This window comes from Mycteria americana, chromosome 25 (genome assembly GCF_035582795.1).
Source record: "Mycteria americana isolate JAX WOST 10 ecotype Jacksonville Zoo and Gardens chromosome 25, USCA_MyAme_1.0, whole genome shotgun sequence".
NCBI classification, from domain to species: domain Eukaryota; kingdom Metazoa; phylum Chordata; class Aves; order Ciconiiformes; family Ciconiidae; genus Mycteria; species Mycteria americana.
In genome coordinates this window covers 1,494,257-1,509,790 of record NC_134389.1, presented here as the reverse complement: position 1 = coordinate 1,509,790, position 15,534 = coordinate 1,494,257, and the positions used below count along the sequence as shown (strand labels likewise).

The window sequence follows — 15,534 nt, the reverse complement described above, 5'->3', positions numbered from 1 at the left end:
GCTTCCTCGGTCCCTCTGAAGACACTGCCAGCACGGGGCTGATGGGGAGAAGGGTGTGAAGCAGAGTTTGCCAAAAGAGGAAGCTTAGAGGATGACAGACTGTGGTTCTAGCAGCCTTTCCCCAAGCCTTGAGCAAAACCCGCATCTTTCCCTTTCCCTTCAGGTCCGGTTCGGCCAGCAGAAGCGGTACCAGGACTGGTTTCAGCGGCAGTATCTGTCCACCCCAGACAGCCAGTCCCTGCGCTGCGACCTCATACGCTACATCTGTGGCGTGGTCCACCCCTCCAACGAGGTGCTCAGCTCCGACATCCTCCCACGCTGGGCCATCATTGGGTGGCTGCTCACCACCTGCACGGTGAGTTGCGAGGGCCAGACCCGAAAGCGAGGCCCGTAATTGCCTGGGATCTCTTCCTTTCCAGGGAAGGGGGTAGCCTGCTGATGCTGGAAGCTGCCGGGGAGGTTGGGATTAGGTATTTGCTGGCTGAGCTGAAGGAGAGAGTTGCAGAGCAGTGGTTAGGACCTCTATTCTGTGCTCTGGATTTTAGTCCTGGCTCTGCTGCACGTTGGATCCTTTGGGATCTGCTTTCCCAGCATAAACCTCGCCTTCTCACTTTCAGCTTGTCGTGCCCTTTGTTTCTACTTTATGTTTATGGCCCGTCTACAAGGCGTGGGGCCTCTCCTGTCCCAGCGGGGTGCGAGAGCGCATGCAACGAGATGCCTCTTTACAGCCTCGTTGGCTTCCGCTCTCTCCGTTCGGCCTGTCGTCCCTTGTCCCACCCAGGACTGCCGTCTGCAGCGCTTGTCAAACAGAGCAGAAGCTGCCGAGGAAACGGCTGTCGCTGTGTCCGTGAACGTGTAGCAGATAACGCCAAGGGACGTGCAGGGCCCAGTTATACACGATTCAGGGTTGTAGCCAGGCTTTGCAGAGCACGTGGCTTGTATCTCCCAGTCTTGGGACTGCCTTGGCCTCTGCCGCTCTGCGTGCTGCCCTGGCTGGAGCTGCTTTCAAAGCAGGCAGCTTTGCTCAAGAATTTCCCACCCTCTCTGAAAGCTCACTCCTGCGCAGCAGCAGCGGGTACCCGAGGGGGGGTTTCGCCACCTCTGCCCTATCCTGCTGGTGGGAAGAGCATCGCCAGCCCCCGCCTCGCAGCAGCAGGGCCCGACACGTCGGGCGTGCAGAGAGGATGGCGGCTCAGTACTGTATTCCTCAGGCAATTTGGTTGTTTTTTTTTTTCTTCTCTAGTCCAACGTTGCTGCTTCGAATGCCAAACTGGCCCTATTCTATGACTGGCTCTTCTTCAACCCCGAGAAGGACAGCATCATGAATATAGGTATTCCACGGGGAGTCTTTCTCTGAACGGGCAAGGGTCGAAAAAGGGGTTAATGCCTTCCAGAGCTGGTAGAGGTAGGGGGATCTGGTGGGGAAAGCCCGACAGATTATCTCCAAAGGGCATCAGTTCCCTCCCCTGCCCTGAACTCCTGGGATTTGCTGGCTTGCAGGAGAGCTGCTTTGGTGGAACCACTTTTAATTGTGGCTTTCCTGTCCGTGGTAGCAGCAAGCGTCTTCCTTGAGGTCAGCGGCTGGCCCCAGAGCGTCCCTCCCTGTGGGCAGGCAGGCTGCCTGACTGCAGGGCTGTCCCAGGGCTCAGGGCACATGAGCAAGGACTGATACAGCTGGGGGCATTGCTGGGAAGTTGGTCCTGGCTGTTTTTTGAAGCCTAAGTGTTATTTAGGAGCTGGATGAGGGCAAGGATGAGTGTACAAGCCAAAAGAAGGGGGTTCGCTCTGCGCCCCAGGGGCAGAAGGCTGGGTCTGCAGGAACCGGGGGGGGGGGGCACAGGGGGTATGGGCATCTCTGGGGCTCTCAGCAGAGGTCTCCCTGCTCTCTCCTTCCAGAGCCTGCCATTCTGGTGATGCATCACTCCATGAAGCCTCACCCTGCCATCACCGCCACGCTGCTGGATTTCATGTGCCGGGTGAGCTGCCCCTCGCTCTCCGGGGAATTATCTGGCTTGCCAAATGAGTTGCATGATGGGGGTTGAGTGATGAGGGCTGTGAAAGCAACCGCTGGGGTCCGCGCGGTCCCTCTGCCACCAGTGGGACAGCGAGACTCTCAGGAGTGTCAACAGAGGACAGCGTAGAGGGAAAGAGCCGTGCTCTCATCTGCTTACACCAGCCAGCTGCGCAGAAGTCACACTCCAAAGAGAGCTGGTCACTGTGTCAGCCTCGGGGGCTTGTTTTAGCCTCGTACGCTTGTCCGTGGTGGAGTGAAAGTGCGCTGGCCGGGCGGTGCTCCCTTAGGGATTGCAGCCAGGCCCTTCAGCCGTGCTCTTCTCCGAGCGCTCCCCGTCGCTGGCGCAGCAGCGCGTTGGTGTTAGGTCAGTGCTTTTCCTTCTCTGCCAAGACAGAAGCTGGGAGCAGTCAAGTGGTGAGCTGCACAGACTGCTTCCTCGGGCTGCCCCTTGCTCTGTGCTGACCGGTCATGAAGGGCAGGAACGGTAACACAGGCTCAGGCAAGACAGATTTCTTCACCCCCCAGAGGGTTTCGGGGCAGAGGCCCGTTGCGTCTCCATCCCGCAGGAAGGGAATTTCATGAATCCCTAGAGCCAGTGATACTGGCGCAGCAAAATGGCATCATCTCTCTGCCCGTTCTTCAGAGCCAAAAAAACCCCGAACCAAACCAAACCAAACCAAAAAAAGCTGTTTCCCCTTCTTTTTTTTTCCGCATTCCTCAGTGCATCATCTGGTCTGTTCTGCCCTGAGCCTCTTGATTGCGAAATAGCCTGCAGAGTAGCTCAGTATCTGCTGGCAGCCCTTTTAACTTCCCCTTACCTATGCTAAATTAAGGAGGGATTTTCCCCTTGCTGATCTGCCAAGAGCACAGTCAGGCACACTGCTGCGGACACTCAGCCATATTATTCACCTCTTAAAACCAGCCACCAGAGGCTTTGGTGAGTCCTCGCAGTCTCTTGATAAATCCAGGGCTGTTCCTGGAGGTCGGAGCTTTGAGCCCATGTGTCATTCATTAACGGGAATGCCACTGCGGGAACACATGTAAGACTTCCCAACTCTGCAAATAAATCCTTCCAGAATGGTGAGCATTAGTAAGAAAAAGGCTTCTGAATTGTTCCCTTTAGTACCTAATGAAATCCTTGGCCCAGCGTCCTTCCCTGAGGGCAAACAGAATCTCACTGCAGCAGGGGACGAGTCAGACCCATCATCTCCCTTTCAAAGGACAGCCCTCCTTGGGCAGGGAGCAGAGCTGGTCCTGCCCCTCCGTCCTGGGGGAAACAGTGCCAAGAGTTGCCGGTTCCAGTAATTTGGTCCCAGGGAGGCCTGGTGGTGTTTCTTGGAAGCGAGGTCTTTCCGTGGCATGAGCGCTGGAAGAGCTGCGAGTTGCATCACTTGGCTCCCTCACTCCCAGCACGCTCTGTGTGCTCCCATCCCCGGGCTGCCCAAGTCCAAAAGCGGCTGCTGGCTTCTGGCAGAGGAACTAGGTGGAAGGTTCTTGGGATGACCCAGATTTCAGGGAGGAGTCCTCTTCCTCCCTCCAGAAGCAAAGGACTGTGTGTGGGCAGAGCTGAATGTTGTTTTGGGTGCCCTTCTCGTATTCCCCCTGCTCCTGCAGCGGTCGCTGCTGCTTGGAGCACGGCCCTGGCAAGCCCCAGGGCTTCTCACAGCTCGCGAGGCGGTATCGGTGTGTTTTTTCTCATCCCTGGGAGATGCACCGGCTGGCTTTCGGGGGTAGCAAAGCCAGAGGCATGGGCTGGTCCCCCTTCTATCCACCGTCCCCGAGCTGCTGCACTCGGAGAGCTCTTCTGCTGCTGCCCTTCTTGGTCAAGAGCGGCTGGGATGTGGTGCTTGAGTCGAGGGTGACCCAAGAAGCTGACCGGTGGCCTTAGCTAGTCCCGGCTGTGTCCTGCCGGCCGACATGAGCCCGATGGTAGGCAGAAGGGTTCATGGCACTAACGTGGTCATTCTCCTGTTTTCAGATCATTCCCAACTTCTACCCCGCACTGGAGGCTCACGTCCGGCAAGGCGTGTTCAACTCTCTCACCCACATTGTGGAGAAGCGAGTCCTTGCGTAAGACAGCCCTGAATTTTACTACATTTATACAACTGCTGTGCCCCAGTTTTCCTGGGTCTCACCAGCCTAGTCAAAACGACCTCCAGGCTCAGTAAGAGTTGCGGAGGGCATTTTTATTGTGTATGAACCATGGAAGAAGCCATAGTTGTGTCTTTATGGTGCTGAGGCTTGTCCCGAGAGCTGTTCCTTGAAGCAAGGGAATGGGTGGGTTGAGAAAGCAATAGCCCCTCTGCTTCAGATGAATAGAAACGTCCCCAGCCCTCTCTGGTCCCCCAGCTGAATGGAGCAGCCTTGCTCATGGTGCTCCAGCCTGCAGACAGCTCCTGCATCAGCCCCGTTCCCCTCCCAGGAGGTAAGACCTCTTCTCCCCTTGCCACGTGCCTTCTGGTGACACAGGTCCCGTTGGTGGCAAAGTGAGGGAACCCCAGCCGAGCTGCAGGAAGGAAGGTGGGACCTCGTAGCTTGTGGTCCGTAACACAAACCAAAGCCCTGACGTAAGGGAGGAGATCCCCTTGCGTGTCCACCGAGGTGAAGCGACGCAGCAGGGCACCGCATCCCGGCTCTTTCTCATCCCTGTCCCTTCCTACCCCCCAACACAGACATCTGGCCCCTCTCTTCGACAACCCCAAGCTGGACAAAGAGCTCCGCGCCATGTTGAGGGAGAAATTCCCGGAGTTCTGCAGTTCTCCCTCGCCCCCCATCGAAGGTAGGGAGCGGGGCGGGTGGCGGAGGGAGGCTGCGGCAGGTGCTGCTTTCCCAGAGACGGGGCTTTCTCCAGCTCGCGCTGTTTGGAGAGTCGGATCGGGACCCCCGGGAGAGGAGGGCTCTGGGTGCTCGTATTTATGGGTGGTTGTGGTCTCCCTTCATCTCAGCCCTGCTGTACGCTAAAGATGCACACTACCCGTTTCTCTCTCTGCTCCGTAGGGGCTCCTTAGCCTTTCTTCTCTGTAGGCTAATTGATTAACATAATTAGGTTAAACAAAGAGCAAGCATTTCTAACCTGTATTTAACAGGAGAGTGCTGCTGCTTTGCCAGGTCTGCTGAAGGACTGTGCCCGTAAGCCTGTCTCTTTTTCCTGTGGCATCAGCCGCTCCGGCTGAAGGGACCCACCTAACCAACAAACCCTGCTGCCCCAAGCTTCTCGGCCTCGCAGAGCTGGCAAAGCTGTTGCTCTGCTCAGGGACTCGGGCTCTGCTGTTGGCCTGGGTGAGGGATGAAGCACGAAGGATGCTGGGCAGCTTAGGTGGGGAATGACCCGGTCCTGCAACACTTGGCACCGGGTAGGGATGGTTAACTGGAGTCACTGGGAGTGCCCTTCCCCAGCTTGAGTTTTCCAGCGTCCGTCACTTGCCCAGACCCTTTCTTCCCTTTTCAAAGCCCTTTTATCTCCTTGCCGGAGCCTGTTTATCGGTAGAGGTGACTGGTAGGCAGAGCCTGCCCTGCCCCTCGGCTGTGCGAGGAGCCATCGTAACCTCGCTTTCTGCGCTGACCCCTTTGCGTACGTTCTTGCAGTCAAAATTGAGGAACCCGTTTCCATGGAGATGGACAATCATATGTCAGAAAAGGATGACAGTTGCTATGACAACGCCGAGGCCACATTCAGTGACGACGAAGACGACTTGAACAGCAAAGGTGAGGAGTGCAGTCAGCTGGGCTCCCATGCTACTCTCGAGTACTTCTGCATCGCCGCAGCGTGACTAGCCGCCGTTTGCCTCCGCGCCGGCCGGTGTTTCCCCGCTGGCTTGCGGGCACCTTCCCTTCGTGATGGAGGATCCCCAGACAACCAGCTGTAAGCACGGTTCCCTCAAAGCCCCTTTCCCACGAGCAGTGGGAATTGCTGCGCTGGAGGCAGACCCCCTTCTTGAGATCCAGGTTTCCTTCTGCAAGAGAGGCTGTCGAGGCCGATCCTCTGCTGCTTCCCAGTCCCCGACAGCCAGACTCAGTAGGTCTGATACAGACCTGTGCTCAAAGGGAAAGGCTGTTGGGCTTCATCTCCTTGTCCGGTTATTCCCTAGAGCTTAGACCCTTCGAACATAGCGCTTTCTCCACCCGTGTGTCCTCTCTAGATGTCTGACTAGTCTCAAACCCCGCTTTGCTGCATGGTTGGGAATCCCTGTGGCAGATGCTGTGCCGGATGGTTTGTTTGGGAACAGGGTGTCTCTTCTCAGGCAGCTGCTAATGAGGCTCAGGCCTCTAATTGCTCAGCCGCACGGTTTTCATTACACTGGCTCCCTCTCGAAGCCATGGGGCTGACAAGCCTGCACAAGGCCAGAATCCCCTCTGCTCACTCTCTGGAGCTAGAGGCATCTCAAGCTGTTCCTGGCCTTGGTGGTAGGACTCTTGTGGGCTTCCTGCCATGCTGGAGGGCTACCCCTGCGGTGGGGAGGGGCCACAGGCCCAGGATGGGGGAGAGGATGTGACACTGTGCTGTAGCACTGTCTTCTATAGTCCCGTCGAGCCCTGCCAGCTGCTTGGGGCCCCTGAGAGGGACACAGGCTTGAAAGCCATGTGCAGAGAGGATTTCTGCAAAGGGAATCGGCCACCTTGTCCCATCCCTTAGTGGCAGCTTCTTTGCGAGCGCTTCTGCCTTGGCCCTGGCGCTTCTGCCTTGGCCCTGGCGCTTCTGGACTCTGCTGCAGTTCATTTTTGTGGCCTGGAATGAGCCTGGAGGATGAGGGTGTGGAAAAGCAGTTGGGGTATCTCAGTCCCAGAGTCCTGAACACAAGCATTTGCGCTTCGGGTGGAGAGAGGCATGCGAGCTAGCTATGTTCGTTGAGCGTGTTGAAGGACAGGCAAAGCGTCAGGTTTGGAAACTGGACTGAACAGGAACCACAATTCTGAACACCCCCTGCGTTTGGATCTCATCCCACCTTCCTGCTGTGACCTGGACACATCTCTAAAGGGTGATGGCAAGATCTGAGGCTGGACCGCACACTGGGGGCACGCTGCTTGTCCTGGGGTGGTGACTGCCCCCGCAGCCCCACACAACTCCCGCTGCTAGGACAGAGATTGCCTCTGGTACTTCTTACATGTAGCTGCTTGGGAAAATAGACTACTCCACTGCTGCTTTCTTTGTTGCAGGGAAGAAGAGGGAGTTCAGGTTTCATCCGATCAAAGAAACCATTGTGGAGGAGCCTGTTGATATCACGCCATTCCTGGACCAGCTGGATGAGTCACTGAAGGATAAAGTCCTGCAGCTGCAGAAGGGAAGGTTGGTATCATTTGGTCGTGTTACGTTTCGTGTCGATCCCTTCAGGGCAACGACACCCAAGACCTTTTAGTCCTGTTGTACAATGCCGCCTGCTCCAGAGCCCTCCTCTCAGAGCAAATCTTGTAGCTTGCCTCCCTTTAACACGGAGAGGTCCTCCTGCACAGTTTCTGCAGGAAATGTCCAGGTGGTTTTGAAAGGTGCTGGGTTAAGAGCCTTGTAATTTGTCCTTGGAGCAGGCTCAGAGCAGGACACAACAGCAGTTTGCTGGGGGCTACAGCATTTCTCTGAATCAGTGACGGGAAGGCAAAAGGCTCTGAGTTTCATCCTTCTCCGCTGTTGGATTGACGAGGGGAGGTTGCGTAGGCCTGTGGGGCTATTGCTGCCTGGGGGTTTCAGTACATCTCTGCGTGGGACACGTTCCCTGGGGACAGCGATGTACCTGTGTCTGCGTGTTCTCTGGACTTCCCCACCTCCACTCTTGATTTTCAGTGACCTTGGAATTAACTTCATCTAAAGAAGGTTAAAAAAACCCTCTTGCTTTGTAGACCTCGGCATAGTAGACTGATTTAATGTAATTTATGGCTTTATGGCTTTAAGTGCATTTAATCTTATGCTTTTAGTCATTTAATTTGTTTGTCTTGCTGCAGACAGCCTCGGGCACTTTTGTAAGTAGGTGCTGCAGCAGTGCAGCGCGTTCTTCCAGGGCTGGGTCTCTGCAGCCTGTGCTTCTGAGCCGTGCCTTCCTCTAAGCCTGGCACCAGCACAAAGCCGAGCCTCCCCCACTCTCAGGTCCTGGGGGGCTCCTGAGCAGAGCCAGCTCAGCACAAAGCCCCCTTGTCCCTGCTCTCGGTATCTTCCTATGTAACTTGGATTTCCTCTTGTTTTTGTGCTCCAGCGATACGGAAGCTCAGTGTGAGGTCATGCAGGAAATCGTGGATCAAGTCCTGGAGGTAACTGCACGGACCCGGGGAGCAGCGCCGCTGCCTAACTGTAAAACCAGAGCAGCTGCAGTGGCGTGGGCTGGGCAGCTCCCAGCCTGCACAGCTCTGCCCCGAGAGCTGCAACTGAGGGAGGGACGCAGAAGCCTGAGGACAGCCGAATCCCAAATGAGTTCAAAATGGCACTGTACAGCTCTATCCGTGGTTGTTAAACACAGCCCCGAGCTGCTGCTTGCTGGAAGGGTCTAGCAGGGGAAGATCGCTCCGTCCATGCTCAGTTTCCTTATACCCCGTGCCTAAATGTCCCCAGTACCCCTGTCAGACGGGACGCTGGGTGAGGCGCGCTCGTGTTTTGACCCCACGCCACTGCTGTAGTGTCTGCAGAGCTCCTGGGGGCTTATGCGTGTGCCGTGCATCTGGGATGCTCCCTTGCTTTTGGCCCCGGGCTTTGTGCTCAGGAGAGGCTGCAGCAAGCCCTGCCCAGCAGAAGAGCTGCGGACGTTTTCCAGGAGCTGAGCGTTCAAGGGAGGTTGCATCCCCTGCCTCTAATCAGCTCCCTTTAGAGTCAAGTGGCTTTTTAGCGTATTAAAGCTGCTTCTCCCCTCTGTGGGAACATGGGGAAAGGGCTTGTCAGGGTGTAAATCCTCGTTGCCAAGTGCCTTCAGTTCCTGTTAGCCCTTTGCAGAGGGAGAGCTGAGCTCAGTGAATTACTAGCCATTAGAGGATAAGTGGACCACAGTGATTGTGAAGTGCTTCAGAGCTGGACGTCAATTAGGGGCTTGTCTTGATGATGACCAGCTCTTGGTGCTGCAATGTAGCAGCAAAACGGCTCCTGAGCAGCCTGGGGTCCGTTCCCCACAGCAGTGACTCTGCTGTGTCCCTTCCAGCTGTACCTGTGCTGGGCAGGCAGGGTTTGAGCTTGTGCTTTCTCCTCTCACTCCTTCCTTTCTCTCTACCAGGAGGACTTCGACTCGGAGCAGTTATCAGTGCTCGCATCCTGCCTCCAGGAGCTATTTAAGGCTCATTTCCGTGGTGAGGTTTTGCCAGAAGAAATCACGGAGGAGTAAGGATCTATTTTTTTGTGTCTCATCCTTTCACACTGGGCTTTTCCCAGTAGAATATTTGCCATTTTCAGAAGGCTGTGCTGAAGCCAGTAGCTTCCCCTGTGAAGCAATCCAGGGTTCACAAGCGGTCAGTGTGGAGCTGGTCAACAGTTGTCATATCCAGGGCTCGAAAGAGACCATCTTCCCCCTCCCCGCAAGCGCAGGGAGAACCTCCTGCCGCAGGTCCTTGTGTCAGAGCTCAGTTCAGGTGATGCTCTGGTGGCTTCTGACTGTCTGACCAGGGCACACAGGGTCCTAAATACTCCAGCTCTCCCTGCTGTACTCGCACAAACCAGCACCGTACGCTCTTCCTCCAGGATTTTGTTGGAACAGGGCTCGGAGTCAGAGCTGCTGGGTTCTATTAGCAGGACCGGACCGTTCCTGTCTTCTCATTAGCTTGGGGTGACCCTTGATGGCCTGAGGACCACAGCGAGCAAGGTCCAGGGCTTTTTCCCTGCCATTGCTGGGGAAACACGGGGTGGGTGCACACAGGGCTCTGACTATTGCGTTTGTCCCTCAGGTCTCTGGAGGAGTCGGTGGGGAAGCCTCTCTACCTAATATTTAGGTATGTCTGTTCTGAAATTTTTGAATAATCTTGTTAGGGCTTTCTTGTTTGCTTCCTGACCACCACCACGGGTGAACCCTGTGGGTCTAATTCTGCCACGCCCCAGGGCTGATCCCAGAATCAGAAGAGTTTATTGCTTCCTTCTGCCTATGTTGCATTTTGTTTAGTAGAAAGACTTAAAATAGAGGAAAATCACAGCTCATTTGGTCATTTGTGGAAGCCTGGGATCCCTGGGTAACTGAAGTTTGCTTGGTCCTGACCCCTTTGTTGCTGCACGTCCTGCCGTCCTCTGCTGCAGGGGTGGGAGAGGTGGCCCCTGTGTCCAGTCCAGAGAGTGAGTGGCCAGGACCGCCTGGTGCTAGGAGCTGGGTTTCCCTGCAAGCTGCTGGTCCTCGTCATTAGCGGAGAAGCTCGTGCATGGTATCCCGTGTAACATAGCTGTCTCCCTGTCCTGAACTCCCCAAGGAACCTCTGCCAGATGCAGGAGGATAATAGTGGTTTCTCACTGCTGCTGGATCTCCTGTCAGAGCTCTATCAGAAGCAACCCAAGATCGGCTACCACCTCCTGTACTATTTAAAAGCCAGGTAGGCCAGTGGAGATTGCGGGGAAACGTCCAAGCTGTGACTTGGCTCGCACTGCCTCCAAGAGACAGCTCGGTGTCCTACCACCCCCCCCCCAGCCCTCGCTGCGGCACGGGGCTGGCAGGCTCCTCTCTCACCTGGACACGTCTCCTTCTAGCAAAGCTGCGGCGGGGAAGATGAACCTCTACGAGTCCTTCGCCCAGGCCACGCAGCTGGGGGACCTGCACACGTGTCTGATGATGGACATGAAGGCCTGCCAGGAAGATGATGTACGGCTGCTCTGCTACCTCACCCCCTCCATTTACACAGAGGTAAGGCCCCTGCCAGGCACCAGGAACCCCAGTTCAGATGCACAGGGCATCCCCCTCACCTTCCTGTGGGCAGGCTGGGGGCTGGGCTTTGCTTCTGAGCTTCAGACCTGTTACGCTGCAGCAGAGAAGCCATAAAGCCTAGAAAAAGCTCTGTCGGGCTGAGCACAACACAGTCTCCATCCACTCCCCAGCTCAGCTCAATGGGGGTCAGCGTGCTGCCGTCGAGAGCGATCTTCGGCTGTCGTCCTACCTGCTCACAGCCACGTTAAAGCCTGCTGCGCTTTGGGGGTGGCGAGGTCCCGGATTCATCTCATGCACGTGCTTGGCTCCCAGCACAGTGTTGTCTGCGCTCCCTGGTTAAAGAGGTTTTGCTCTCTGCTGCTTTTCTTCGGGAGAGCAGCAGGTGAAGGCTCCGAGCAGACGTGTCAAAGTCTGGGGGAAGCAGCGCTTGGAACGAGTGCTGCTGCCTGCCCCGAACCCTTGGGTTTCATGAAAGGTTTTATTGCTTTCAGCACTCAGTGCTGAGGTGGAGCCAGCTGGACTTAGCAGAGAGCACGTTTGGAACGGGGAGCCAGGCATCCGCACCAGATAGGTCACAGCTCGGTCCCAATTCACGCAGCCTGCCTGGGTCTTGGACAGAGCTGCTGTTACCCTCCTGCTGCCGGGATGCTGTTGAACTCTCTTGCAGCCCTGTGCAGGCTGCAGCCTTTTATTTGAAATAGTCGCAGGGTGGAGGCTGCTTCCAACAAGCGTCCAGAGATCGCCCGGCTTCAGGGAGCGGTGCTGGGGGTTGGAGAGAGGGAGGGTAACATCACGCACTCTGAATAGACGGAGGGGTCACAGTTCTGCGTGTACTTTCTCATTCCCTGGGAGGAATGAGCTGGCCCCGCTCCTCCCTCCTTTCTGGCTGGTTCAGCAGGAACATCTGCTGGGCGTTGAAGCCATCCAGCCCCATTCCTCCCAAGCGCTTCGCAGGGGCTTCTGTGGGGAAAGGGACACAGCAACAGCGTGGAGAGGGGAGAAAAACCTGCGCGAGAGTAGTTGCCGTGCCACGCAGCAGCACGGTGCGTGCTCTGGGGGGGGATCCTGGCGTAGAGCAGCAGCTGGATCCCCTCCCTGGTCCTTTAGGTTTAACAGCCTTCCTCCCCAAAGCGGGGTCAGACTGTTGCTGGCCCCGTGGGCGTAGCGACCAGCTCAAGTCAGGCAGAATGTCCCGAGAGCAGCCTGTCTGGACAGCCAGATCCGAACGGCCCAGCCATAGCTTGCTGCCGCCAATTTTCCTGGCCTTTTGCCCCCTGTGTTGATTTCTTTTTATTTCCTTGCAGTGCTGCGTAACGCACAAAGCCCTGGAACGGCGAGCAAAGCTAGCAAGGATAGGGAAAAATGGGGAATTTTAACCACTCTGGTCTGGCTGACTTCGGCCACCCGCAATCGAAGCAGCCTTGCTCCTCGCGCAGCTCCGCTCGGTCCAGATGGTTGGTGTCAGCTGCATCTCACAGATGTGCTGGGCACTCGCTCGCAGCAGCCTGCCGGTGCCGCTGCCTTGCAGCCCTCGGCCCGCTCGAGCAGTAAATGAACCTGCCTGCTCCAGGCTGCGCACAGAAAACAGCCCGTCAACCCTCCTGCGCTTTCTTGGCTCCTTTTCCCACTCAGCCGCTTCCCCGTTGCGTTTAGGAAGTGGTGCTGGTTCTGGTCCGGCCCCCGGTGAGCCGCCGGGTCAGGCAGGGCGATGCTGCCCCTTGCAAGGAGGAACACGTGCGTGTGTCTGAGCCTGAACCGAGGAGGAGTTTTGCCTCAGCTATGGGGATAGGAGCTTTTGACTGGCCTCTCCCTCCTGTCTTTTCCTGAGCCCTGCCTTGCTTTTGTGCTCTTCCAGTTCCCAGACGAGACCCTACGAAGTGGCGAGCTGCTGAACATGATTGTAGCTGTCATAGACTCATTCCAGGTAAGGAGGGGACCGGTGTCTGGGGTGGGAAGCAGCACGTTCCTGAAGCGGCAGCACTTGTCTCCTCCGCTCCCAGGAGGTTTAAACCTGAAATGGCCCGTCCGCGGGGGATGCAGGGCAGCGCTCTGCTTGTGTAGTCCTCCTTGCCCCCATTCTTGAGTTGAGGCACTGGGCTTTGCGAAGAGGAGCCCCAAAACCTCCGGGTATCTCTTCCCCTTGAGGAGCTGCGGTGTGCAGTGTCAGAAGGCTGAATCCAAGCTGCTTCTTTCAAGGGATGTCCCTGGCCGCCGAGCTGCAGCCGGCATGTCAAGAGAGATTTGCCTGGGTTTGCTCTTGATCCTTCTCGAGTTGCAGGCGTTGGCGAAAAGCACCGCCACGGCCAGTGCTGCTGCGGGCAATCAATAATAATAACAATCAATAATAAACCCCTTGGCGGGGAGGTGCTTAGTGCCTGCTGGGGAGACGCAAAGCTACGGGCAGCGTCACAACGGGCACGTGTGCGGGAGGGCGCAGGAAAGGTGCAGGCGGCACGTCCCCTGCTGCCTGCGGGCTGGCAGGGCTGAGGACGCGCCCAGCTCTTCCCGTCCTGGTGGGAGATCTGCTGCAGGCTCAGCAGGCTGAGGAGCGGAAGGCCAAGCCCTCGTTAGACCCTCCTGGAAGGAACCTTTCCCCATGGTCGCTCTTGAGTTGCCATGAGCAACCCAAAAATAGTCACGGCGAAAGCTGGGGGCGGGGAGGTGGGCACCAGCAAGAATGCAGTACTGCGTGTTTCTGCTGTCTAGGCTCGTCTGGAGCGTGATCTGCTGATAACCCTTTAACTCACCCTATTTATACACCATTCCTGGCCAGTCGTGCTTTTCCCAGCTGCGCAGGGGCCAGAACGCCTCGCCAGCAAGTTTTGCTTGGCAGGCTGGAGCCAAAGTTGGGTACAGGAAGGGTTTGAGTCACGATGCCCTGACCCCTCCGGCTCAGCCCTGCTCTTACTCCTCTGCTCCTGGGCTCTGCCCCGTGCTGAAATGCAAAGGTTTTGTTTTTCCCAGCAGAGGCCCGTAGCGTTTCCTCTCCCCTCCCTCCTCCAATTCCTTCGTTCCTTCCTGTTATTCTTCATCTGTTTCCCCACGATGCTCTGGCTGCACGGCCCCTGCGCCCGGCCAACGTGGGGTCTGCGAGCAGAGCCGTGGGGCAGAGCCCGGCCAGCTCAGCCTGCCCTCGGGTTCCGCGTGCCTCCGGCACCCTGCGCCCCAAGCAGGCTGCAGTGGCTTGGACCCAGAGGCCGAGGAGCAGGGAGGAAGGTAGACGAGAGCCAAGGTGCGCTCTGTAGCCGAGCCTGTCAGCGCAGGAGCGGGGAACGGTGCTCCCCAGCTCCTGTCCCTGCTCCAGTGCAGCCCGGGCAGGCTTCCCGTGCACCCCGTCCCCCTGCCTCCGCTTCCACCTCTCCCAGGGATGAAGGGGGTGAGAGCGCAGGAAGCACCGCGCGTCTGGGTAGCGTCAGCTCCTGTCCTGCAGACCAGGGATGGTCCGGGGCCCCAGGCAGAGAGGTCTGGGCTTGTCGGAGCTTTCCCAGCAGGCTGCTAAACCCTCCCCGCTGCCAGCCCCCGAGTGGGCTTTGTGCATCCATCGGCAAAAGCCTGGGTCCGAGAGCGCCTGGAGCACAAGGAGCGGGTCCCCGGCGCTTGTGCAGCTGAGCCGGTCTGTCTGGGCCCGGCAGCCGAGCTCTCCGAACAGGGTGACACCGTCCCACCCGCCCTGGCCCAGCCTGTGGGGATCTGCTGTCTGTCCTGCGTGACGCTTGCTCCCCAGCCTGGGTGTTGATGTGTGAAACCATTAACCTCTCATTACTTCTTTGCCTCTGCTGGTCCCTCGCAACAGCTGCCTCTCCCTGGAGCTGCTTAAGCCAGCTCTGATTTATGAGCCACCTGCAGCCCACAGGGTTTCTGGGACTCCCCACTGGATCCCTGCTCTTGCGGAGATGGCTGATTTTGGCAGAGCGACAGCTTCCCTGCTTGCTCTCCGGACCTGCCCGGTGGTCCCCCACATAAGAAGGCTTCTGCAGAGCCTGGGCATCCCGCTAACCCCGTTTTCTCTGCCGCCCAGTTGCAGGAGCTGGTGTGCCACGTGATGATGGGGAACCTCGTCATGTTTCGGAAAGACTCGGTGCTGAACATCCTGAGTGAGTAGCACTCCTGCAGGCACGAGCGCATCTCGGAGAGGGCGGGGGTGAAAGCGGAGCGGTTTCTGGGCACCCCCAAGCCTTCCTGCCCTTTGGGCCCCCATTTTGCAGAGAGACTCCAAGTCCCTAGAAAGGGAGCGTCTTCCCTGGACAAGGAGAGCCTTCACCACAGCTTTGCCCTTTCTGATCGGGAGGGCTTGTAGTCCGCGGCCACGCCGCCCTAGGAAGAGCCCTGCAGAAGCTGGCTGCTCACGCAGCATCCGAGAGAGGCTCTTGGGCTGGGTGTGTTATACCGAGGTCTGGATTTCCTCATGGTATTATTGCCGCTGCTTAAAGGATCACTGCCCTAAACCGGATTGTTCGATTTAGCTGTGTGATCCAAGCTGTGCGCTCTAATGGGTTTTACCAGGCTGGCTGTACGATGGCTTGGGAGCCCTGGCTCTCCGCAGTGCCAGGCAAAGTGTAATCCGGGGCTCTGCACATCTGCAGCCTGCCTGGGCAGAGGAAAAACAAAAAAAAAAAAAAAAGAGAAAGAGGAAGGTCCCAAAATCTCGCCCAGCTCCGCAGCCTCTCCACGTGGTCCCAGCTGCTGCGTCTCCGGGGATGTGAACTTGTCCTGGTG

The 15,534-nt window shown here is 57.2% G+C and overlaps 1 protein-coding gene across 1 annotated transcript in view; it reads left to right on the top strand.

Moving 5' to 3' along the window:
* Positions 1 to 15,534, top strand: part of INTS3 (integrator complex subunit 3) — a 43,446-nt gene that overhangs the window by 21,616 nt on the left and 6,296 nt on the right. Inside the window, exons 10-23 of the mRNA XM_075524864.1 lie at positions 164 to 355; positions 1,244 to 1,331; positions 1,897 to 1,976; positions 3,993 to 4,084; positions 4,687 to 4,793; positions 5,600 to 5,719; positions 7,169 to 7,298; positions 8,194 to 8,248; positions 9,196 to 9,299; positions 9,860 to 9,904; positions 10,370 to 10,489; positions 10,644 to 10,797; positions 12,674 to 12,742; positions 14,837 to 14,912. Coding sequence (XP_075380979.1) covers positions 164 to 355; positions 1,244 to 1,331; positions 1,897 to 1,976; positions 3,993 to 4,084; positions 4,687 to 4,793; positions 5,600 to 5,719; positions 7,169 to 7,298; positions 8,194 to 8,248; positions 9,196 to 9,299; positions 9,860 to 9,904; positions 10,370 to 10,489; positions 10,644 to 10,797; positions 12,674 to 12,742; positions 14,837 to 14,912 — 1,432 coding nt within the window. The remainder of the gene's footprint in view (positions 1 to 163; positions 356 to 1,243; positions 1,332 to 1,896; positions 1,977 to 3,992; positions 4,085 to 4,686; positions 4,794 to 5,599; positions 5,720 to 7,168; positions 7,299 to 8,193; positions 8,249 to 9,195; positions 9,300 to 9,859; positions 9,905 to 10,369; positions 10,490 to 10,643; positions 10,798 to 12,673; positions 12,743 to 14,836; positions 14,913 to 15,534) is intronic.